General features: G+C 41.2%; 1 protein-coding gene across 6 annotated transcripts in view; it reads right to left on the bottom strand.

Annotated features, from left to right (window-relative positions):
- SLC49A3 (solute carrier family 49 member 3) overlaps positions 1-25,353 on the bottom strand; it is a 51,933-nt gene that overhangs the window by 12,832 nt on the left and 13,748 nt on the right. For 2 of the 6 annotated variants that reach the window (XR_013541364.1, XR_012084225.2), the window contains exons 2-10: positions 24,354-24,512; positions 23,059-23,278; positions 18,746-18,822; positions 18,469-18,606; positions 16,622-16,738; positions 13,844-13,996; positions 13,601-13,758; positions 11,190-11,302; positions 7,720-7,943 (exon numbers count right to left, since the gene is read on the bottom strand). Coding sequence is in view for 2 of the 6 variants with exons in the window: in XM_072991931.2 (XP_072848032.2) it covers positions 7,789-7,943; positions 11,190-11,302; positions 13,601-13,758; positions 13,844-13,996; positions 16,622-16,738; positions 18,469-18,606; positions 18,746-18,822; positions 23,059-23,278; positions 24,354-24,512 (1,290 nt within the window). In the remaining 4 variants the exon portion in view is untranslated. Of the gene's footprint in view, positions 1-2,877; positions 4,773-6,645; positions 7,944-11,189; positions 11,303-13,600; positions 13,759-13,843; positions 13,997-16,621; positions 16,739-18,468; positions 18,607-18,745; positions 18,823-23,058; positions 23,279-24,353; positions 24,513-25,353 lie in introns of those variants that run through there. The other 4 variants (XR_012084224.2, XR_012084223.2, XM_072991932.2 and 1 more) reach the window with 4 other exon arrangements.

Genomic DNA, 25,353 nt, shown 5'->3' with positions numbered 1-25,353 from the left:
CTAGCCTCAGCGGATCTCTGTCTACTTTCCTTCAAAATGGCCTTTCTCATTGCAATTACTTCAGCTCTCTGAGCAAGTGACCTTGTGGCCCTGCGCCATGATTATCCTTACTGTATATACAATTCTATCCTGGTAAAGTAAAGCTGTTCCTCAATGTCTCTTTCCTCCCTAAATTGGTGTCTCAGTTTCATCTCTCTCAACCAGTGGTCCTCCCATCTTTCTTTCCGTCACCATCCAGAACCCATGAATGACTTCTTCATACTTTGGACATCAGGAGGGCCCTCTCCTTTTATTTGTCGCGTACGCAACCCTTTCAGTGTTCCCCACACCTTTTTGTCAGTCATCAACTTCCTAACAAAGGCCTACAAGTCACCTCCCAGATGATTTCTTGCTGGGTTGCCTCTACTATTCGGCTTGTATACCAGCTTGCTCGACAGCAGTCCCTCAAGCTATTTGCTCTCATTCCACCAGGGTGTTGGTGGCCTCTACAGCATTCCTATGTGGTGTGCCTCTCCCCGACATCTGCACCTCGGCTACGTGGGCACAACCATCTACCTTCGTCCGACATTATAAACTAGATGTTTGGCAGAAGTCTGATGCGGCATTTGGATGAGCTGTTTTGGCTTCCACCTTGGTGTGACACCCTGCCTCCGGGTAAGACAGCTTGCTAGTCACCCACAGTCTGATTCACAGAGGCCACAAAGAACAGCAAGTTACTCACCTGTAATTGTAGTTCTTCGAGTGGACCTCTGTGATTCATACATCCCACCCGACCTCCCCTCTGTCATGCCATACAATATTTTTTTCCTTGTGGTGGTTGACACAACTGAAGGGAGAGTCCTGGCACCAAGGTACTTATACCGAGGGGGAGGGGTCTATTCGAATGTGTTTTTTTCTACCGCAAAAGCTCTAGAATATTCCGAAGAGGCTCCGTGCGGGTGCAGATCACCCACAATGTGAATCACAGAGGTCCACTCAAAGAACTACAATTACAGATGAGTAACCTGCCGATTGTGCCTATAGTTTGGATGGCATGAATATGGCATTCAGATGTCCCTTAGTAAATGCTGAAAAGAAACATGCTGAAATAGGAACACAAGTTGTGAATAAGAGATGTCAATTTCTTCAGTGTCTAAAAAATCTGTGGTCTTTAGTGAATAGTGTTCTTGGAGGAAAAACGACAAGAGTAAAAAGCACATCACTATGTCTATTCCTTGTATTTCTTCAAATTTTTGTAGCAGCTTGTTTATTGATTAACCTGAGTATATTTTTCTGCATTTTATTAAAGATGCACACTCTAGTTTACATGGAATGTCTTTGATAAGTCCAAAAGTTTATCTCTCTTTACACATTTTCAGTTTTTTAGGCTTGTGATACATACAGATTTTCATCTATTAATTGCATCTATTTTCAGGATGCAGTTGTAGATAGTGATATGGGTTGAATAGAGACAGTAGTAGATTCCATAGCTTGAGCCTTGCATCCTTTATGCCAATTTTTTTTAAAAAACTATATGCTTTAGTAATGCATGAGCATTAAGGTTAGTATGTTTATTTGCACTACAGAAAGCTTTCTTTTGTGCAGTGTGCCTCCGTCCTTTCTTTAGGGTCTGTGTCAGGGTGGAATGGCTCTCTTGCTAGTTTTTATTGTTTCCTCTGAAATCTCCTTCCATTATTCTCCCAGGGTGTGATTTATAGGTTGCTATTATCATCTTTGTACTAATCACTCATCTAATTGGTCCAATGCAGATATATCATTATTTCTCTGAAAAACATGGGTTGCAAATCAAGAATCCATGCATTACTATCCTTTACTCTTCTTCCCTTTCTTGCTCTTTCCAGCATTAGCCATGGCTGTGTATCACATATGCATCAGTGAAGACTGTGATTAATTCAAACATAACCATCGTTTGTAAATCTAGTGCAATGTTTCCTTTCCAAAGGGGCCATGGTTTGTATTGGTGCATATGTTACTGTAGTTAATGCCAGAAAGAAAGGGATGCGAGAAACCATTTTTGAGAAGCGTAAGGGAAGAGAGCACATATTCCTGATACACAAGCCATGGTTTGCATGGTGCCAGCATTACATCTGCATTGGGCCTTTGGTGTTTACTAAGCACAGTCAGGATGTGGGTAAATTCCTGCATTATGTTTTTATGGACAATGCTTTGGTCCACACTTGTCTGTGGAGGACATGAGTAATTTCTAATATGGATCCAATCAGTCAGAGTGTACGTTAGAAGGTGAATGCATGGAAGCTTCCTAATATATGCACCAGAGGGGGGAAAATCACCAGTAGCAAAGTATGTATTTTCATGCATAAACCTAGTTCAGCATTGACAAAAATGCAGTGCTGCAATCTGGCATCTATATAAAAAAGAATTTGAAATCAACTTGATCATTGATTTGCCATTGTTTACATTCTTTATCCTGCACTTGTAAATATAAGAGAGATTGCATTACATTTTATATAGATAATGGCATAACTCTTGTTTTGGCATGTAAAGCCCCTGTATAGCCTAAAAGACATACCTTCCAGTAGAATATGATGGGGAATTCTGCTTCAAAATTCTAGTATATTTGTCCATGCCTGTTTCACCAACTTTGACCCCTTTTGCCCAGGCATAGCCAGTGACTAGAGGAGTGGGGCACTGGGAATCAGAGTCTAACATTATCTCAAAGGCCCCATGTTCCCCCTCCTTTTTAATTAATAAATCAGTCCACTTCAGGCTCAAATACAAAGACTGATAAGCTATGTAAAGCAAACCTTATATATATTGTCCAATGCATAGTGGAGGAGAGGAGGGCACAATTGGCTGTTAGCACTTGCATTGGGCTTCACACATGGAACTCATGCTTTGGCCTGAACCATCTTGTGATTTGAGTTCATGAGAGGTGTGATCTATATTGTTGGAGGCACTTCAGCAAACATTGTGCTGGACCTAATATGGCTAAAACCCCAGCACAAGAAAATTGTTCACCATTGAGCAGTATAATAAATACCACTTCAAAACCCTTGTGTAAATTTAGTTTGTCAGTTTGATTAGATGGATGGCTAGGATAGCTCTCTTCCTTCTACAATCCTAATAAGCCGAAGCAGTAAAAATCCAAAATATTTGTTATGCTGGGGATCTATGATTGGTTCTTCCAGTTGTTTTTTTATGACTAAAAGCACCTATCCTGAACCAAGATGATCCTGTGGAAGATTAACACTCACTCCTTTATGTTTCCGCACTTGAAATTTTCCCTGAAGCTACTGTTAGCTATGTGGGACAAAAGAGAATAGGTTAGTTGGTTAGTTCTAATTTCTTCCAGCACCACAAATTAAACCCAACTCTGGACTATTCAAGAGAGTGCTGCTGCTAAGTCTCATGAAATGAAGAACAGCTGCAGAGATTTGATCACCGATCGTGAACACCCCATATTGTGAGGTAGAGCTATATCAGCTTGAATCTATGTCCTTCAGACTGTTTCAGTTGTGAATTAGATTTTCCCAGTATTGGTGCTGCTTTCGTTGCAGTTTGGTTTGACCACAGTTGTACATTGAATGTAAAGCTGGGTTGTTGTTTTTTTTCATGGCTTATAGTAAGCACAATTTTCTGCAAATTTGACTAGCAGTTTGATGTTTACAAGGGAGTGACTATTGATTGTAAGCTTTCATATCCATGCACTGCTTCCATTGGAAGGCTTCTCTGTCTGATGCTTAGGACAGTAAATAGAATAATTGCCTTTCTTGATCCAGCCTCCTAAGTATAATCCTTCAAAGATATCAAGTGTGGCTGAAAGGCTCAGAATGAGCAGAGTTTGTATTGACCTAAAATATTGAATATTTCTAGCAAGAAGGTTTCTATTTTCTGAAGATAATTTATAAGGTGCATTTTATATACAATTGTAGTAGTATTAATGTAAATGCTAATCCAAATATCCGTCATATAATCAGATTTAATAGTAACCTATTTTTGATGGTTCCTCCCACTAGTAAAAGTTGTATCTGTAGTTTTGTAATGCTGCTTTCCCATTTCTTGCAACATTTCAACAAATGACTGAAGCACATGTCAAACTTCCTGTACAGTCACTGCTTGTGTACAAGAAATTTGCATCTCAATATACATTGTGGTTATGAGCATCCATTTCCTATGTGACAAATTATATTTGTCATGGGTAAAGTAGTCAATTTCAATAAGAAGGAAAACCTTTTTGTGCACATGTGGCTTTAAATGGATGCGATACTTGTTTGTCAACCAAGCTCTGTCTGTTGCATATTTCTACAGAATAAGAGTAACTGCTTAGCTTCAAATTTTCCATAAGTATATGTGTTTAGCTAAGGCCAGTTCCATAAAGTCAGTAGTTTTCAAGCTGGCCAGGCCTCAGTATTACTCTGTATGAACAGACTGGAACACACTCACACAGTTTATTAAGTCTTGTGTGGTGGTGGTGAGCAAGCTGTCTTTTGGGTTAGTTTGTCTGCCATCCTGGTTTAGCTCACTGACGGGAACCCAGTGTCATAGTTTTTTAAGTAATCTCAGGGTTTGGGAGAATATAGTTTGAAAAACACTGCTCTAAATTAATGAGCTAATTCTTATGAGTTGTTTTAAAAATCACAATGTGACGTTGTCTGTTTTTGTTTGAACTTTTCAATGTTTCATTTAAACCAATTGGTCTTAAGTGCCCTTGCTGTGATACGTTCACTCTTCACAAATCCTCGCCAAGGTTGTGCAAAGGAAGAGACAAACACTTTTCAGTGCTCCAGAAATCTGGGATTGAGCCTGTTTCCCTGGAAAAGAAGAATTATTTAAATGAATGCACATAAACAGATGCTTATGAAATAAGATATTACTAATTTGGCATATAAATGAGAGGGCAGAAAGTCAGTTATAAAAGGAAATCTGTTTGCTTGTTCTTGTAACTAATAAAAGATCACTAGACACATTCTAGCTTTTGCTGGATAAAGGTTAAATAAGAACTGATCCTTAATGAAATTGCAGGTGTCAAAGCACTCTATACTATTACAAAACTGTCTCTTTTTCTATCAATTTAAGCAGTTAAGTATAAAAACCCCCCGCAGAAATATGTCTGCTGAGAGTGTGAGGATTCTCTGCTGAAGATCTCTCTCATTCCAAAACTGCATTCCCAAGGTTTCTGAGGGTACAATAAATGGGATATGTGTTAATCCAGTGTTTCTGTGGACATGGAATAATTTAGATAAGGGGAGATTGAGATCAGATACATCTAGAGTAGAGTTTGTACTAGGTGCTCTCTACTGTGGCTAATATTTGGGGGGGGTGTTAACTAGTTTGTAAAACATGTACTCCCCCCTTTTTGTAATTAATCCATCAGTCTCATACTACCAGGCCTTTTGGGGAGGACGTTCGAGAGAGAGATTGGTTGGATATGTAGTGGCCATTAAAATACCATGTTAACTCTGGAAGTGGAAGAGAAACCTCTGGTACACATGGCCACTTCCTCAAGCCACACAGCTTCTCCTCTTCCTTGTTTCCCTTCCCTGGCTGCCCTGACTTTCGAGGGATCGTCCTGTAGGGCACCGAGCATCGGCTTAGCAGCCTGATCCACAGATTCTGCAGTCAGGTCACATCTGTATCGCTGTGTGTCAAGATTTTCTGCCAAGGAGACAGCTTCGAAAGTATAGTAAAGCTTAAAAGAGGCCATGCATTCAAAAATGTTTGAGAGGCAGCAAGTTAATCCTTTGCATGGAATTAGAGCTTTTAAATAAGCCAAGCAATATTTAGTAGCACAGAACTTTGGAAGCATCTCTGATTATGCTTACAATGTAAGGCAAACCCAGCCACCTGGAATAGTTTGCCTCATGCATAGTGCTCATCCTTTGCAATAAATGTGCTTAACAGTTAGCTCATGAACAATCATAATACTATGTAACTGTAAGGTGAACACTCTTCCCACATTGCGTGCCTACACAGAGGCTAGAAATGCATATCACATTTGTTTACTTGTTTTTCTGTCTTAAACAGGGTTTTGTTGTGTATCTTAGTTTTCTAGTTCTCTGCCTTGCATACTCCTTTTTTGTCTTTGAAATGATCAGTCCTGAAATGCGATGACTGTAAAAGTTTATTTATATGGTGTGCTCTTTCTTTTTTGTATTTAAATATTGGTTTGTCTTCAGAGTATATTCTTAGGAAGATTCTGTATAAATTTTTGCAATGTATTTGTGTTTGGTTTTTCCTTGATTGTATATTTTGCACTGATTTTAAAGTTCTGTATTGATTCAGTACCAAATGTTTTGTGAGTATCTGATTAGAAGAATTTGTCTGTGACAAATATAACAGCTAACTTCTATTGTTCTCTGGGTGTTTCTGTTGTATTTTGTTGCCACAGGATGGCTTGCAAACAGCTGGTTGCCTGTCCCCCTGTGGTAAGGTTCTGCTCCAGGGTTTAGGATACACATAACCTTTGGTATATGTGAGCATTTACGTGAGCAGGTGAGAGTTTATCAATACTTTATACTGGCTGGGGAATTATGTGAGATGTTGATCCCAGCATATATGAAAGACTAAGCTGGGGAAGGCTGTTCTCTGGATTAAACAACCTTGCAACATTTTATGTGCAAGGCTATTTGTAGAGGAGATTGCTGTGTTGCCCTTTCTGTACCCCTTAATAGACATAGCCAGATCTTTTTTAATATGGATTTAATGCATCTTTTAATTTCAGTGACTTCCATGTGAATACAATGGGAAGTGGAACCTACAACAAAATATGATATTGTGGGTGCCCCCTTTTACAATTCCAGGTGCTCCATTTCATTACCCACTATCCCCTCCCCTTCTAGCCAAGCCTGCCAATGTGCCATGGACCCTTAATCCTCAATCAGCAGTTTATTTATGGGTGGTGTTTTCTGTTTTTGTTTTGGATTTTTTTCCTCCCATGTAGTTTTGTTTTTCCACAAACCTCTGAGTTCTGCCAAGGTGGCCTAGAATTCCCTTTTGCATTACATGTTGGCTATATAAGTATGGCCCTCATAGCCTGGACATAAAGAAACCAAGGATATGATGCTACTCAATGTGAGGAAATACTTGAGAATTATCATACTTGAATCTCCCTCTTCTGAACAGAACTTTGGTTAGTTATGCCTAAGTGTATTCCATTTGATAGCCTCAACAATCCAGGACACTAGGAAGACTCCAGAGATACCCTCTTTCAGCAAATTTGAAGATGTCGTTCTGTGTGGCTCATAGGAAGAGCTGTCTGATGCAGTGACAACAACTGATAGGATTGACATCCACCTAACTGGATTTGTTCATTGTATTCTTCCTCTAGAATACTGCTTCCAGTTCCATAGGCAAAGTGAACCCGCCCTCTTAGAACAGCTCGAGCAGAAGCTGCAACAAAATGTGGTGGTGTAGTCTTCTATAGAAAAATTCAGGTAATCAACCATCCTTTCCTGCAATAGTCAATCAGCATTCTTTGGCCACACTGCACACCATCTCTTCATTGGCTTGTTTTGAGGGTTGTCCTCTTGAGTGGTGCTCAGAGGGGTCTTGTTTTTTCATATCTCTGCTAATCCTAAGATTTCCCAGAACCTTCTGATGCTTCCCTCTTGTGTGTGAGCTGTTTCAGCTACATGGTCAACAGTATGCCCCCCTGCAACTTAAAAGTGGAAGGAATAAAAGAACTGAGCAGTAGTAATTATTCCAGTCTTTTTTCCATCGAGAAATAATTTACTTTGCTGCTTTATGTAGCTATATTACCTGTGCTTTTCAAAGTGTCAGCATCTGTTTTAGGCACTTGTGTTAGTCCAGAGTTCAATTGCAAACATTTCATGTTTGTGCTGTTACTGTAACATCATCTTCTGTTTTGTTGACTGAGTAATCATGAGCTGTCTCTGCATAGATCCTCTTGTAATTAGTGTGAAAAGCAACAACAAAGAAACAGGATGTCAGACTGCAGATTCCAGCCATCAATAGTACCGGAGCTGTAAAAAAGGCAAACACACACACACACAAACAGCACAAAACTAATTAGCAGTGTATTACTGAATGTAGTATGAATATTGGATGAGACCCAACAGATAGCTACTTTTAAAACTGTATTGAAATAGCAAAGTCCAACTTGCATCACAACCCTAAACATAGTTATCTGGGGGGAGATTCCCCCTGAATGAGTAAGATTTGCTTTTGAGTGGACATGTGTCAGATTATGCCAGGAGATAAATAAAGATGACTTATCCAAACCTCTTCACAAACATTTTCATTATTTTGATTATTCAGTCTTAATCTGCTAGAATGTGCAGCTAACTAGATCCAGCCATTATATGACCAATAGTATGTAACATGGTAGAAAAACAGTATGACTTGAACCATAAGTTCTATACCTCACTGGAAATGCAAGATGGTACAGTTAAATTGCCCAACACTACATCTTCCAGTTTTATCATATAAGCAATTTTCCATATTACAAATATAGAGACCAACACAAATTGTTATGTGTCAGGTCACTTCCATCTTATGGTGACCCTACTAAGGTTTTGAGATATAGGGGATATTAAAAGATATACTGTATATTAAAAGATATAGGGGATGTTAAAAGAGTGGTCTATCATTGCTACGTATATCCAGTGAGTTTTCATGGCAAAGAGATAATTTGAACCTCAGTTTCTCAAATCCTCTTCCAGTACTCTAGCCACCAAACCACATTGGTTTTGCCAGTCTCTGTGGCCGGCATCTTCAGAGGACTCATAGGCCCCTTCTAGCTCAATTATTCTATGAACAATGCCTAACAACATTAGCAGCACCAGTTCTCGGAGTTGGATCAAGCATTCAGCAGCTTCAGGAGACAACTTTTCCATGTAAGCCAGGTTCTTCTCAGTACCTATTAGTAAAGTAGTATGACATGGCTCTTGCTGAACTGTACTACTGCAAAAGCAGGATAAAAGGGACTGTTTTATTGAATAAGTTTTTAATGTGTGTTCTTTGAACACATGTGCAGGCCTATATGTCTAAGCTGTGAAATTTCGAGTTCTATTATAGATTGTCCAACACTTGGAATGGTGCAACTTGTAGATGTCATAATAAAGAGACATATACCTCTGCATGAGAAGCACAGTCAAGCAAGAATTTTAATTCAAGTCCTCCTGTATGACTGGTTTCTTCCTCCAGTTCTTGTAGGAGAAAATTACCAGTAAAACAACCCAGGAATTTCTTGGAAGGGTCATATTCAGCAGAATTTGCCTCCCGACATATCAGGGAAATTGAAATCTTCCATTACTACTATAGCTTATATTTGAAATACTTGTAGTTTGTTTTTCAAGGGTTTCATCCACATATTCTCTTTGACTGAATGATCAGTAATAGACTCCAATTACCACGTTCCTTTTGTTTTTACCCCAGTTATACCAATCCAGATGCTCACAATGGGACAACCAGGCTCATCATCGTGCAGGAATATGTTTTGCATACTCCTGGCATTCATATATTCATACCAGAGATAATGTGGTTGTGGCCTGCTTTTTTTTAAATGAAGACTATTATTGGGCCCATGAAAGATGCTTGTTCTGTTCCACTGCTTGTGTATAATCTTTCATCTATCTGAGCTTGTGTCTCCCTCTCTCTTCCAATTCAGTTTAAAGCTGTCCTGACAAAGTTCTTTAATGCTGTGACCAAACACATTGTTCCCTGTCCTTGTGAGGTGCAATCCATCATTTGCTAGCAGTCCACCTTCTCGGAAGCTTAGCCTGTGTCCCAAAAGCCAAATCCTTCACATTGACACCACCTTTGTTGCCAGTTGTTTACCAGCACTATTTCCTTTCCCCTTTCCCTCCCTCTTGTGAGTACTGGTATGATGAACAAGAAGACTGGGTCCCCAAAATCCTTGCATTTCCTCCCCAGAGCTTCAAAATTTGATGTTATTTCTTTGTAGTTCATCATTTGTTCCCATGTGGATGAGAAGAAAACGTACGCATCTGCAAGTTATATAAGTGATGTCAGTCCTTCTGTCACATCCCTAATCTGTCCTTCAGGGAGACAGCATACCTGGCATTTTCATGTATCTTCCTGGCATATTTCAGTTTCAATCCCATGCTGTAAGGAGTTTTGTACTACAACTTATTTCTTCTTTTTGTAGGGTGTACATTCAGTGACTGCCTGCCTGAGTTTCAGCCTCTCTCACATCTTCCTGCTGGGTCTCCTGTATGTTTTCCTCTGCATGCTGTCTGCCAGGCTCTTAAAGAATCTGAAAGTGATTTTGCAGTTGCACTGGTGGAGAGTGTCTTCTTTTGCTCCTAACTGTGATTCTTTTCTCTTCCCACCATTCTTCTCCTCTCCTCAGCTTTGTTATGCTGTCCTTTTACTTCCAGCCCCTCCCTTGGCGGCAGCTGCTCAAGGATTCTGTCTAGATATCCTTCATCTTCTCTTATAGCTTTAAGCATGGCCACCACCTTTGCATGGTCTCTTCTAACAGTGCAACCAGCTTACACTTCCTGAGTGTGTACATTGTATTGCTCTCAGCCATGAAGACAAAAATTGCACACACTTTGCAGGTCACCACCAAAGTGCCTCTTCACTCCATAATCCCTATTACATTTTTTACTTTCTTCTTGTTTGTCTATGAGAGCCCTTTCCTTTGTCTTGTCAAAGTTTTGTTGTGCCCCCCCAACTTCCCCATTAAATTCCTTTTTGTTCTCCCTGGTCACTCTCCCTGCTTACTTGCTTGCTCCCTGGCATGTGTCCCAGTTTTATTCCCCTGCTCTGCTCTCTCTGCCTTTGCCTCCTTGGTCTCCTCTTTCTCTAACACTTGGAATCGCAAAAGAAGGATCTCTGGCATGGTGCTGGCGTGGTTGTCTCAAAAATCCACTCCAGCCCTTGGCTCGTTTTGTCTCCAAGATGTTGTTTGCAGTAAACTGTATTTTTGCAGGCAGGGTGATTCTCACTCTGTTGAGCCATCTAATGATGCTTGACAGGCATAGATCCCAGTTTAGATCTGGAATTTGTTTCAGTTCAAAACCTTGTGGCTACTTTTCCTTTACACTGTTAATGCCTAGCTTAATGCACTTAAAAAAAATTAATGCAACCTGTAATTTGGCCATAAACCTATTAGTACCAAATGTGTAAAATTTTAGCAAGGGAATCTTCTGCCTTGTTCAGAGAGTCCCACCACCACTCAGGGAAACAGAGAAGGGTTAGCATTAAATTCAGAAGGCAGGAATATAGCAGGAAATACTTACTTGACCAGTCCCGTGTACCACCTTGGGCTGCAGTACATGTAGAGAAAAAGGCATGTTTCTTCTCCACTGCCAGGCTTTGGAACAAAAGCATGAACAGGACTCCCAGGAGTTGGCTGTTGAAACAAAACTCATCACTAGCTAATGTTCCTTGTTTCTTAAGGATTTAATGATATCATGCTTCCAAATCTGGTCAAGGCGGAAACAATTTGCTTGAACCCCAGAGCAAATAGGATTTGCATTGTTGTCTCAGATAGACATTCTCTTATTGGGATTCAGTGGGATCCTTCTTGGACTCCTACTATCCCAGACCAGTATGGCCATAGTGTGATGATGATTGCTCCTATCCAGTGTCTCCTCATGTAGAAATCAAATGCTAGTTTGCTTGCAGCCTGCCAGTTTTCTGGGTCATCTTCAAGACTATTTGTTGATTGTTTCTTCCCTTGAAATGAATCTTTCATTCTTTGTGACATGCTGTTGCTCTTGCCCATTCACTGGTAATTACATACAGTAATAGCAGTGATGACTGGTGACTCTGCTCTGGATTTTAGCCTTAGCTTTACAGCAGCTATCCAGGGTGCTGAACCTATCTTGGGGATAGGGTTCAGAATCTTGGACGAGTCCTAGAACACTCATTCTGGAGCAGAATCTAGCCTCCCCTCCTCCCTGCATGAAATTATAGTCACCCACCCTCCACTGTATCACAGGCAGTGCTATAACACACTTGCTAAGCACTGGCCAAAATCTTGTTGCTCACCATAGTAAATTTTAGTAGAGTAGGCCCAGTAAATCAATGGAGATTCAGTGATTCAATTTATCCATTGATGCAAATGAACCTACTCTAAATGCAGCTCCCCTGAGCATACTAAGTCACTGGCCACCGGGTAAACAAAATGGCCGCCCGCTGTGTTTTCGCGCCAATTCCTCGCTTTAGAGGCAGCGAAAATGGCCGCCATATGGAGAATCTTCGCTTTAAGGTCAGTTTTTAGCCCATAGGAATGCATTAAACAGGTTTTAATGCGTTTCTATGGGCTTTTAAAATCCGTTTAGCGACGAAATCCCTTAGCGACGTTTTTCCTGGAACGGATTAACGTCGCTAAGTGCGGCACCACTGTAATGATTAAATAATATTGGCTGTGTTGATCCATTATGAAAAACAAAACAAAACAGGCATGTGGTGTCTTTGGCAGAACCTGTTGCTGTTCTAGAATAATGTCCATCTTTTGGGGTTCTCCAGAACTAGGCAGCAAAACAGAAATGCGAGGGAGACACTCAGTTCTAATATGAAGTATAAACAAGCTGATGGGTCAATGGTAGATATGCAGGTATCACATAGCACTTAGCAAGGCCTGCTGGGATGAAGTATAAAGATGAAAAGGCCCTCAGGTGTAAGGAACACCCACGAATTTTCTTTTCCTTGAAGAAAAAGAAAAATCCTGTCCTTCATCAAAACATTCCATTGGAAAAATGACTAACTTGTTTCTGTAGGAGAGCACTTTCTTTGCATCATTATTAATATTAGCCAAACAAACACAAAAAGAAAACTATTTTTTTGGGGGGGGGGACTTTTAATTTACATAAAAGGGTTATCTTACATATACAAAACTTGCATTTTGCACACAGTACAGGATTTTCTGCAGATAATGCAAGAGTTTTGCTCACATGCATATGTGTGTGCGCGCGCACACACACACACACACACACACACACACACCACTTTTGCAAATTGCCTGCCAAAAAAGAGTGTTGCAATGTTGAAAATGCATGAACACTCATATTCTTACTCAGTGGGGAAGAAACTTAGTGATTTTTTTTTAAAAAAAATCTATAAGAACAAAATAGGTGAAGATTTAAATTTCTACTCCGAAAAACACAGCCCTTCTTTTCTATTTGAGTTTAACTGCAAGCCTCATAGATGAAAGAATGAGCCAAATTTTTAGACGCACTCCACTCTATTTCTAAAATCATCTAGTCTGATAAAAGAGTCCTGGAGAATATAAAAGCTTGCATTTAATTTAAAAGCTTTCTTGTCAAATAGAAATTAGTTCTAATGGAGGATATTGCTCACCTATTCATTCTGAGTTTTGCTTTAATTATGTCAGCACTACAGATCATGACACATGATATAGAAAGAATAATGTACTGTCAAGTCAGTTCTGACTTATAGCAATCCTTTTCCAGGGTTCTCCAGGTAGAGAGTACTCAGAAATGATTTACCATTCCCGTTTTCTGGGGACACCCTGGAACAGTGCAGCTTGCCCAAGGCCACACAGGCTGACTCTACTTACATGAGGCACAGTGGGAAATCAAACTCTCCACAGCCAGAGACTTACTCCACTGAGCTATTCAGCCAGCTTGGTATAAAACAACTTATCTAAAATCCGGTGAATCTCTGTCCTGGTTATTCTACTCACCTAGTCACAAAAATCAGCCCTGATGTTGTTCCTTCTCCCACAGGATATGAGCATTCGACTGCTAGTTCCATAGCCACAGGATAGACTGCAAAGCCAAATAAGCCAAAGAGCGAGCTGATCACTGCCAAAGCATAGGTCTGGTTTCTAAGCTGCGACACCTACAGAAAGAGAGTTGATACTGAACGTGCATGCCCCTTTTGAGTTAATGGATGAACAGGCATGATTTAATCATAAGGTGTTTACCACAGCAAATGCCACGCTAGCCAGTGCAGTTAAACAAAGACAGATCTTGGTGGCTTCAATGAACTTCTTTGTTCTGTCAACATACAACCCAAGGAAGAAGGCACCGATGAACCCAGCCACAGTAAACAAGGCGCCATTCAAACCTGCAAAAAACTGGAAAGGGAGAGGGATTAGGAACAATTTCACAATACAGTCCTTCACGTTTTTGTTTCCTAGTGACTAGGAAGCAACCAAGAAAACCTACCAATCTAGCTGATGAGCTAGGATAGCCTGTTTAATAAATCCTCTTTTTACTGAGAATAAAGATATGTATAGATTAAACTGTACAGTGGGGTCTCTACTTAAGAACGTCCCTACTTAAGAACAATCCAACTTAAGAACAGCTCCATTTGCTAAATTTTGCTTCTACTTGAGAACAGAAATCCAAGATAAGAACAGGAAAAAAAACCTTTCCTGCTCTTTTTTTAACCTTAGGTCATCTTAGGTTAAAAAAAAATTCTCCCCCTAGTGGTAGAGTACGTATTAACCAGCTTTGCATTAGTTCCTATGGGAACTAATGCTTCAATGTACGAACATACCTCTACATAACAAAAAAACAGCCAGAACGGATTAATTGGTTTTCAGTCCATTCCTATGGGAAATTTTGCTTCAACTTAAGAACGTTTCAACTTAAGAACACCATTCCAAAATGGATTAAGTTCTTAAGTAGAGGTTCCACTGTAGTTTCTATGGACGGAAAAGAGCAGATATGGATTAAATGGTTTTCAATGCATTCCTATGGGAAATGCAGATTCAACATAAAAACTTTTCAACTTGAGAACCACCTTCCAATACGGATTAAGTTCTTAAGTAGAGACCCCACTGTATTTAGAATTTAGTTACTCTATGTAGAAGACGGATACAGTACTGACACATGACATATTGGCTGAAATTCTGTTGTGCGTTTTCGTGTGCACAGCTGTGATGACATGATAGCAGCACTAGCAAATTCTCTCTGGTTAAAGGCTTCCATTGGTGATTTTGGGGTGTATGCAGCTTTGTCACATTGTATACAAGTTACATGTGCCCCTGATTTGTCTTTAAAACAATGTCATGCACAACAGGTTTTCGGCCTGCATGTATTATAGCCTGAAGGGGAATAAAAATTAAAAAAAATACAAATTCTCTAGCTCATAGGCTGCATCCACATGTGATGCAGTGCCACGGGTTATGTTAACCATGGTTTGTTGCTTTAGTCATGAATTTTCCCATGGATGATCAAAACATCACAGTTGGTTTTCCCTGAGTTGTATTCTGTTTCTTTTCCAACTCTTTTATCACTTCCTGTTTAAAGAGGGCAGTTATGCAAACAGATCATAGACAAGCCACAGCTCGTATGTCAAAACAAGCCACAATTCTTAAGCCAGCAACAAACAGACCTAGCTGTGGCTGCAGCTGACTAGCAAGCCACAGTTCGTTTGCCAGAGATAGGTTTGGATACAACAACAAGCTAATATTTCACAAAGCACAACCTGTCAGAGAGATGCTGTGTTCAAATACGTGATCTAGGCTGACTCCAATCTCTTACATTATTTCTGCAATGAGAGAAGAGGGTAGAAGCAAGCAAAAAGCCCATAGCCCACCCTCAGCTTACCTCGGCTACAATTGCACCTAGATACATATCCAATAAATAGATTGGATAGATCCAATAAATAAATCCAGTAAAATAGAGAACGATTCTTTTGCACCAAGATGGTCTTTGTCTATAATTTACTGGGATAAGATGCAGTGTGTATTTTTTTTCCATCACAGGACTTGTTCTTTTGTCAACCACACATTTTCATGTCATGTGCTCTCAGTTTGGAACCAATTTTACAGTGCTTTCAAGGTAAGTGAGATAGTGAAGGAGTGGCTTGGTCAATGCCACTCCCTGCTCCCCAAGACTCTGCATAGACAAGTCTTGATTCAAACTTAGTCCTACATCACTCTTATCTACTAAACCATGTTGGGTGTACCTACTAAGTACTAGCTCCAAAATATTTGCGACAGATGCCTTATCCAAATAAGCAAGTGATTATAAGAGGGGGTATAAAGCAGATTCCATAAATTTGTCTGGGGGTCCTTTGCTGTGATGATGGTGGCGAGGGGCTGAAGTATCACCTCAGTTTTCCCCCCTGCTTCCACCAGCTTTCTAGAAGAGGGGATGGGACCCTCTGGCCCACTGACTTTTTCCTGTGTTGAGGATCCACGGCCTCATTTTCCAACTAAGGAAGGCAGTCCCTGCCATCTCCTGGCGCTTAACAGAGATAGAAGGGATTCCTTTCTCCTCTTCTGTGGAGAGAAGCAGTAGCTGGCAGCAGTGTGATCCCTGGCCCCTTTAACCTGCTTGGGACTAAAGAAACATCCCATCGGCTAGTTGTCCCGGGAGCACCTGAAAAATGCTGACTGAGAGCACTTGGGACCCTTCACTTCTCTCCCACAGGCAGTAAGGAGACAGGATAATAAAGCAAATTCGATTGCTCCAAAGTTACAGAACATATTGGGGCAGTGCAAACAATGGGTGATCTCTGCCATGCTAGTCTATCATAGTGCTTTAGGGTAAAAGACGCCTACCCTAGAATCCCATAAAAACAACGAGGCATTTGTTGACTTCAGCTCTCTATGATGCATGACAGCATCCAGCTGAATTCCCACAATCCTCTCAGAGAAGTCTTCTAGGTCACCCCTCCGTAGGTCACCCCATAAGCTTTGTCCACTTCTAAAATGGCCATGTCGGGTCAGAAATATGGTACAACTTACATTTGAATATCCATTGACACACAGGACCTGTTCCAACAGAGCACTGTAGCATGTGAATATGGCTATCCCTCCCCCGAGGCAGAAGGCCAGGATGATGTAAGGCTTATTTTTCATGAGCTGAAAATGAAAAGATAAGGGTGTGTGGTTTTTTCCCCTGCAGAAAACAGCATTATATTATTTAACATCATGTCCCATGTGATTATACTCTGGACAGTGTGTTGAAACTTCTGTCCTTGTTCTGCAGAATAACAGATCAAGCTGGACAAAATGTGGCAGTGTCAACAAGTTAAAAGCCTGTCCAGAAAGCACAGGGTAGGGGCATGGTGTAACTTATATTTTTAATTGCTTTAATTACTGTGAATTACTGTCATTTTAATCACTGTGTTCCTCTAATTTTAATGAATGTGGTCAGCTGCTTCCAAAGGAGGTATCAATTAAGAGATAATGTCAGCTACTGTACTTTGTTTCCAGCAATGCAGGTTCTACAAGGTTTCCTGCAGGACTTCTCTTGTCCTGATTCACTGTAAGCCCTAATCTCTTTATCTTCTCTGCTGCTCCTGGGAAAGGAGCATCGCACAGTGTCCCCAGATACACAAACAGCAAAACTGGCCTCTCAGATGAAGACAGGTGCAGTTTGTGGTTTCCATTCTCGGCCACAGCATGCAATAAGATCCAGGATGGCCGGAGCATTCCCACAGCTGTCCTCCCTCAGAACTCCCACCTTGCCCAATCCTTCCTTGTGTTTTGCTCCTGCAGTTTCTAGGCAGTGCCTTGTGATCAGATGTGAGGTGGGAGTCAGCTAATGGAGATGGAACAAAGAACCCACTGACTATCGAGTTATATATATATGCATGGAAACTAATCAATGGGTGATTTTAAAAACCCATTCCAGTATCTAAGGGATGCTGTAGAAGGCCTATGGGTATAAGAGGTGAGTTCTCATGTGACCTTGGGTTGTTCCATCTGAATATTGTTTGGCATCCTGGATGTTTCCTTATCTTTCAGAGGACTTCTGGCTTTAAGAAAAGGCGAGTGCTCAAGATGATACTGACTCCAGAGATTACTTTTTCAGTTGTCTGAATCTGTAATTTGCTATTATCATGCGAGTTGGGTACCTAGCTGCCAAGTCAGGAGTTCAGTTCCACACTGTGCCTTCCAGGAGAAGAGCCAACCTGTGTAGCCTTGGGCAAGCTGCACAGTCATACAGAACCCCCGGAAGAAGAGCATGGTAAATGACTTCTGAGTATCCTATACAGTAGCTCGAAAACTCTGTACCATCCTAAATCTGAAATGATTCGATGGCACATTTTTATGATGATTATGATGATGATGTGAACTCATTTGGATCTTAAACCTGATCCAAACGGAATGCATGTACAGCAATCTAGGTTGCAGAAAACCAGTCAGCTTTTTGCTAGGAAGCACAGAAAGCAAATTCAGTTCACCTCTCACTGAATAGGGCCATTTGGAAGTCATTAAGTCATAGGATCACCATAAATCAGGAAGACAGCAGGAACTATTTAATTAGTGGCAACCTGCCACTGCTGGTAACATCAACCCCTTATGCTCGCGTGATTTGTGCAAAAGGATTTTGGCTCATGAGTCCTTGGAAATCAGGGGCCCTCCAGATGTTTTGGACTTCAGCTCCCTGAAGCCCCAAGCAATATAGCCAATACTAAGGAATTGTGTGAGTTATAATTCAACACGTTCCCATCCTTGCTGAAGAGAGAGCAGGAAGTTGGATGAGATAGCCATTTGATCTGGTCGCAAATCAGCTTATTTTTATACTAACCCCAGCCTGGACTAACAACCCCCATGGTTACTATTTTGCTCTACCTGCAACTTACCATCTTCAAGCCTCCAAGGAACGATGGTGAATTGGAGTCACTGGCACTTGCTGTTGGTGGTGTGGGAGGGACCTTGTCACGAACGCCAACTGTTGCTAAGATGCAGGCAAGCACAGCAGGACCTGCATACACTTCGAGCTGTAACACAAGAACCCACCAAAGTTTTCAAAAGCAAGAAAACCACAGTTTAACTCTTTTGCTATTTATGCGTAAGTGGCTAGTGTCATTGGCCAGTATCCTAGAGGGTAAACATTTAAATTGATTAGATTTCATTTACCATTAAAGGAACGTCTCTTCCTTCCTCTACGAGTGCGGGGGACAGTAGGTTAGCTATGAGAATGCCCAGTGGATTGGCTGAATGGAAATCAAAAGAAGAGAGAGGTGATTTAAGGGTGATTTCTGTTTCCCAAGCAACTCAAACAAAATGCTGAGTGTGTAGCATAACATGACTGAAAAGCTAAGAGAGTTCACATCTGTACTTTGTTAGTGATCAAGAGCTCCTTTGAACATCTTTGCTGGGCTGCCTGTCAGATGCCTGATTTAACACCTAGTCATCAGGGACATAACTATTTGAACACTGGTACTCAGTAAGACTTGGCTTTCTCAGGTTCCTCTCAAAAGGCAGAGGAAAAGGTTTCTGTACTGCTATACCCTGCACTCAATTGGGACTTGAATGCCCTCTATCTTCCCTCTAGATAAGTTCATATAATAAAATCCTTTTGCAGAGATAGCTAATCCAACAAAGGAGAGACCATCTAGTTTAGTGTTCTCTCTGGAAGGCTATTTTTCTATGGGGATGCATTTGGGCTGCAAGGGTAGCATGGAGGAGTATTCTGTGTGAACCTCCACCCATAGTGATAACAGCCTAGAACTAGGTTTAAGTACAGCTAATATCGATCTTAGCTGCTTAAAAAACAACAACCAGTAGTTTGTCAAAATCTGGTCATTCTGTTCCATATAGTTACTTTCTCCACCTTTCAAAACAGCCTGCAAAACTAAGCACAAAAAGAAACTTTCCACTACAGTTTCCTGTTAATCTAACATGTAATGAGTATCATACGAAGCCAGTAAGTGATGTCTAAAACCCAGTCACAACTAGGATAGGCCTACTGAGTCAGGATTTGGTGAGTCAACACCTGTGTCAGCTTCACTGCTTCAACAGGCCCACTCTGTTTGTGACTTTCTACTGGATTTCAGCCAGGGTTTACTTGTATTAAACCGAAAGGAGGCCAGCTCTACTGTTGTTTTCTTGTTATGTGTCATCAAATCACTTCCAGTTTATTGTGACCCCATGAATTAGCAGCCTCCAAAATATGTTGATCATGCAGACACAAGGCTGCCCATCTACCTCTTTTCTAAGGATTAGGCAATTAATTTAATGGTTATAATCATCTCCAAAACTTTCAAAAGTCCTGTGGCACCTTAAAAACAAACACATTTATTATGCCACATATTCCTGTCATCCCTGGTGGCTAGGGTGACTAGGGTTGATTGAGGTTGTAGTCCCAAATGTATGGAGGATACCAGCTTCAAGGAAGTTATGCTTTTGTGCAACAGAGCTGGTGTATGGGTCTGCACATGAACAGATGGATGTATAAAGAAGGAAAAAATGCTAGCAGTGAGGTCAGAGGGAAACAAAGGGAAGAAATAGAGACAGTGACAATTATGTGAAATGTTAGATTACATAAAATGGTTACAATGACTCCTCATAAAGTAGGGTTGATCTATATCCAGGTACAGCTTAACAAGGATAATCCGTTCCAGCGAAATCGCTGTAGAGCAAAATCCTCATTAAGTGAAATAAAAAATCCCATTGAAATGCATTGAAAACCCGTTCAATGCGTTCCAATGGGCTGAATAACTCACAGTCCCGTGAAGATCCTCCATATGGGCGGCCATTTTCAGTGCCTGTAAAGTGAGGAATCCATCCAAAAACATAGCGGGGAGCCATTTTACACAGCGGGTGGCCATTCTGAAGCCGCCGATCAGCTGTTTTAAAAACATCGTCTAGTGAAAAATCGGTTCCTGAAGCAGGGAACCGATCGTCGGGAAGCAAATTTTGCCTATTTGCGATCGCAAAAGCAATCACAAAACAGTCATCGTATAGCGGTTTTGTCGTTTAACGAGGCAATCGTTAAGCGAGGCACCACTGTACTGACAGTTAACATATGTAATAAGATACAAACTCACAATCTCAGTATAAGACAAATGTTATTGAATCAAACTTGTCATTAAGTGTTGCTCACTTTCTCACTGGATTCTCTGTTTATGTTCTTTTCTATTGTAAATAAGGATAATGTGTCAATTTTGACTAATGGTGACCCTTTTCAGGGTTTTCCAGGTACACAATACTCTGAAGTGGTTTTTCCTTCTTCTGGGAACACCCTGGGTCTGTGCAGGTTGCTCAAGGCCACACAAGCTGGCTCTTCTCGCAGGAGGCACAGAGAGGAACCGAACTCTCAACCTCTGGCTCCTCAGGTAGATAAACCACTGAGCTATCCAGCTAGTATCCTACTGTAAACAACCATCTAATGTAAAAACATTTTCTTCTCATGGGATCAGATCTCGTTAGGCTTAACAAAGAGAACAATGACAAAAAAAAATCTTATTGCAGTTTGCTGTTATATGTAGCATCTTCCAAATGTTGCCAAGTGTGAATTTTTGACCTTTTTGGTGATCCTATAATATAATTGCCAAATGTTTAAGAAATGTAATAAATGCACAGGGCAAATAGAAGCGTGATGGGTTCTGTACCTCCAGTAAGTCCTACAGTTCTTTTGCTTGGATCTAAAATTATCCATCCATCAAGGCCAGAATCTTCATGGGAAAATGTGGTGCCAGTAGGGCAATTGCGCAGCTGCCGCCTCCCGCAGGGGCTTTCCTTCACATAGATGGTTACAGGCTATTTGCAGAACTGAATGTGTGAAGGACGGGATGCACAGAAGGAGAATCACTCCATGATCACCCTTGACCACATGCCTTTCTGTGACCAGGATGCTAGCCTGAGACATTAAATTATTATTAAATACCTTAACTTTGGAATTAATGGGATTAACAGGCAGGCTGATGAATCACAATCCTTCAGAAACAATTTTGTAGCTATAGTAAGATTCTTTGCCTTGGAAAAACAGCTACTTTTCCACATGAAAGGGGGATTCCTCAGCAGATACTAGAACCAATTTGTTGATTTCCATCGAATTTCAGTGCCTAAACCTCACAGCTGTCAGAACTGGCAGGCTTCAGCAGTTGGTCTCCCATCTCGCAGGTTGTGTCATTCATTTCATACAGAGATGTCCCCACTGTGCTAGCTTGGCAGGCGCTCGGGTGATGAACAGACACAAAATGCACACATGAGGTGGCCACAGACGCTGTTGGTGGTTTTGCAAATGAAAAGTAGCAGGGGAGCTAGCAAAGGGAATATTTTTGAGTGATAAGAATACCATGAAAATAACATATAAATCAGACCTTTGTCTTATCTGTTCTTCTCAAACCACTGGAGCAGGCTAAAAGCCTAATCTGCAGGAGATTTTAGGGCCTGAGAATTACTTTGTCCATTCCATTCTTAGGAGTCTCTCTACTGCAGCCTTCCCCAATCTGGCACTTTCGAAACATGCTCTATATCAACTCCCATCATCCCCAACCAATAAGCTGCTATCTGTGGATGGTGTGGGGGTTATAGTTCAGCACATCCAGAAGGCTGATCAAGTTGGCTGCCTAATTATCTAAATTATGTTATGATCTATGGTATTATACTTGTATTCTTATAGCACTGCAGTCTTTGTAAGCATTTCAAACACATTACCTGGTAATCCTTAAAGAACCCCTGTAGGATAGGCTAATGCCATTGGCCAGTATCCTACAGGGTGAACATGAAACAAAAGTAACAAGCATCCCCCTCATCTCCAGTAGGTGCTCTGTCATGTGGCCAACCAGATGGCTGATTTATCTCAACCAGATAGAGGATAGACATGTGACAGGAAGTCTCCTAGAAAAAGACAGGAAGTCTCCTAGAACAAGACTGGAACACAGCTTCCCTCCTGCTCTGCATTTAAGCAATGGATACTAATTGTTATTCTTGAATTGCAGACAGGGAACTGAAGCTGAGAAAACAGATTTGGTAGCAGCGGCAGAATGGGAAGCGGTGGCCCCTTGGTTCACTGCTGGCCACCACATTACACCAGCACTAGGGGACTCAAGACGGTTATTAGGGATGAAAAAGAACTTCTCTGAAGTTGGTCTTGACAAAACTAGCCTTTGTGCACCACCTGAGAGGAAACGCACTTCATCTTACAAGTCATACTTGCATGTTTAGAGACCACAAATGTGTACAAAACACCATGCATTTTAGAAAATTCAAACAGCTCAATCTGTGTACAATTGAAAAAAGCCTGCACAAACATGGTTTAGTTAATGGAGAAAAATGGGTACATTAATTAAAATACATAAATAAATGTGAACATTGGAAAATTGCATGTAAAAATGCATGTATTTCCATATAGAATGCACAGAAATTTAGGTAACAAGGATGAGATAAAAACACAGATGCAACTGGGATGAACGCAATGAAACTGAAACAGCCCTGTTACTTACCCATGGAGCCAATCATATTTGCTGTGGCTCTCTGGTGATCTGGGAACCATAAGGCTGCTACTTTGGTTGGTGAAAAAATGATGAGAGGCTGGGCCATTCCACAGAAGCACTGCCCAACCAGCAGGTATACAAAATTAAGGGAGCCCAGACTCAATATGTCAACAATGCTGAAAATCCGAATAATACTTCCGATCACATTCAGCCAGGCACACAGTATCACCTGCAAGGAAAGAAACCATGTCGCCAGCGTTTCCGGAAAAGAACCACAAAGATTACATTCATTTATGATACAATGTTATACTAGAGGGGTTCCTTTTTCTCTGTTCTATGTTCTGTTTAGAAGCCTTAAACCAGATTTCAAGCATGACCACGTATGGCCTTGCACCCATCCTCCTGAAAAGGCTGGTACATTTACAAGAGCTCTGTACAGCCAGAGACTCTGCAGCTTTTTGGTTCAGGAATACATTATGATTTTTGGCCTTTTTCGTGTCCATTCATCTTTAGGTGTGCAATCTTTTCTTTGATAGAAGGTCACTTTTTCTTTGTTTGTTATCTACATTCTTATTAATGCAAAGAGTTCACAACCATAATAAGACTAGTGGGATGTAGAGAAGATGGTGAAGTCCGAGAAGCTTAAGGACTATTCAGGGAACTAGGAAGCCCCTGGCTTCATTTGCAAGAGATTTCCTGGGTCACCCTTCCAGTAGGTTCTGTCAATGCATGAAGAAGCTGAGCAGAACCATGCCTTTAGTCCACATTCCCCAAAAGCAACACACCTCCTAACCAACCTCAGAAGGTATTAAGTTGCCATTAGTAAGAAATACATCCAACATATTTAAAATTCTTTCTCCTTAAAACCTTGGCCAGTCAAAGTCTGGATGGGGTGGATGAACCCAACACATTTATAGCTTCATTTAGATTAGAGATGGGAACCATGGCCTTCCAGATGTTGTTGGACCTCACCTCCCATGACTGTCCACCATGGGCTATGTTGGTGAGGACTGATGAGAGTTGCAGTGCAGCAACAACTGGAAGGTCACCGATTGCCTATCTTTAACCCATGGTACATTTAGATCGATAGTGCCCAAGTATTTGCTTTCAGTCATTTATTCAAATTTGATGTGTCACTTTTTTATCTATTCATTTCTGCTCTCCACACCACTTGGCCGGAGTCACTTAAAGGGGGCCACTCCTCTGCTATTACAGAAACCCTTGACTTTCCAAGAAACCCCAGCAACAGTTTGAAAGGCACAACATGAGCAAACCAATTCATGACCAATTCTGTTCCAACTTACTGCAAATTTAAGTCCAATGGTATCCAAAATCCATATTGCTAGGAGGCCAAATGGAACCGATATCACCAGATACACAAGGGAGAGCCAGTTGACTATATCCACAGAGGTGTTGAATCGTTCAGCTGTTTTATCAGCCACTGGAGCAAATGTCAGCCATAGCTGCAGATGGGGTAAGGAGTGAGAAGAAGAGGTGAGCTTGTAACGTAATAGAGGAAAATGTTCAGGTAACATGCCATTGTGAGTGGCAACATTTGATGCACTGCGAGGCTGACTAACATGGCTGAGTGTTGAGTGCGGCTGAGAACGGAGTGGGCAATCGAAGTGTGCCCCTATACAGTGGTGCCTCACATAGCGATTGCTCCGTTTAGTGACGAAATTGCTTTGCGATGGATCACTTTGCGATGTTCCCTATGGGGTATTTTCGCTTTCTGATGATCGCAGGGAAGTGATCATCGCAAAGCCCCCATTTTCGCACAGCTGATCAGCTGTTTCAAAATGGCCGCCGGGTAAACAAAATGGCCGCCTGCTGTTTTTTGGGACAGATTCCTCGCTTTAGAGGCACCGAAAATGGTGGTGCTATGGAGGATCTTCCCTCAACGGTGAGTTTTAAGCCCATAGGAACACATTGAAGGGGTTTTAATGCGTTTCTATGGGGTTTTTAATATCGCATAGACATATTTTCATTCTGCAGTGATTTTTGCGGAACGAATTAGCGTCGCTAAGCAAGGCACCACTGTACCACTAATGAAACAAAGATGTGGCCCATTTTGACATGTCATTTTTAGATATCATTTGCTGTTCTACTCAAAATGTGAGGTGTGAGGTTTACCTCAGAAAGGAAAGCTCACCGCTGTGGAGCCTGCAGAAGGAACCTGGAATTGAATACTGGGTAGTGGGAGTTCTATAATCAACGCTAAGGAAGGTATCTAAGAGCAGCCAGGAATGAGTCCCTAAAAGTGCAGAATGCAAGCTGAACTTATGAGAGGGCAGAGGGGGACAG

This window comes from Pogona vitticeps, chromosome 2 (assembly GCF_051106095.1).
Source record: "Pogona vitticeps strain Pit_001003342236 chromosome 2, PviZW2.1, whole genome shotgun sequence".
NCBI lineage: Eukaryota > Metazoa > Chordata > Lepidosauria > Squamata > Agamidae > Pogona > Pogona vitticeps.
Note: the sequence above shows the minus strand (reverse complement) of the source record. Positions and strands in the feature narration are given on the sequence as shown.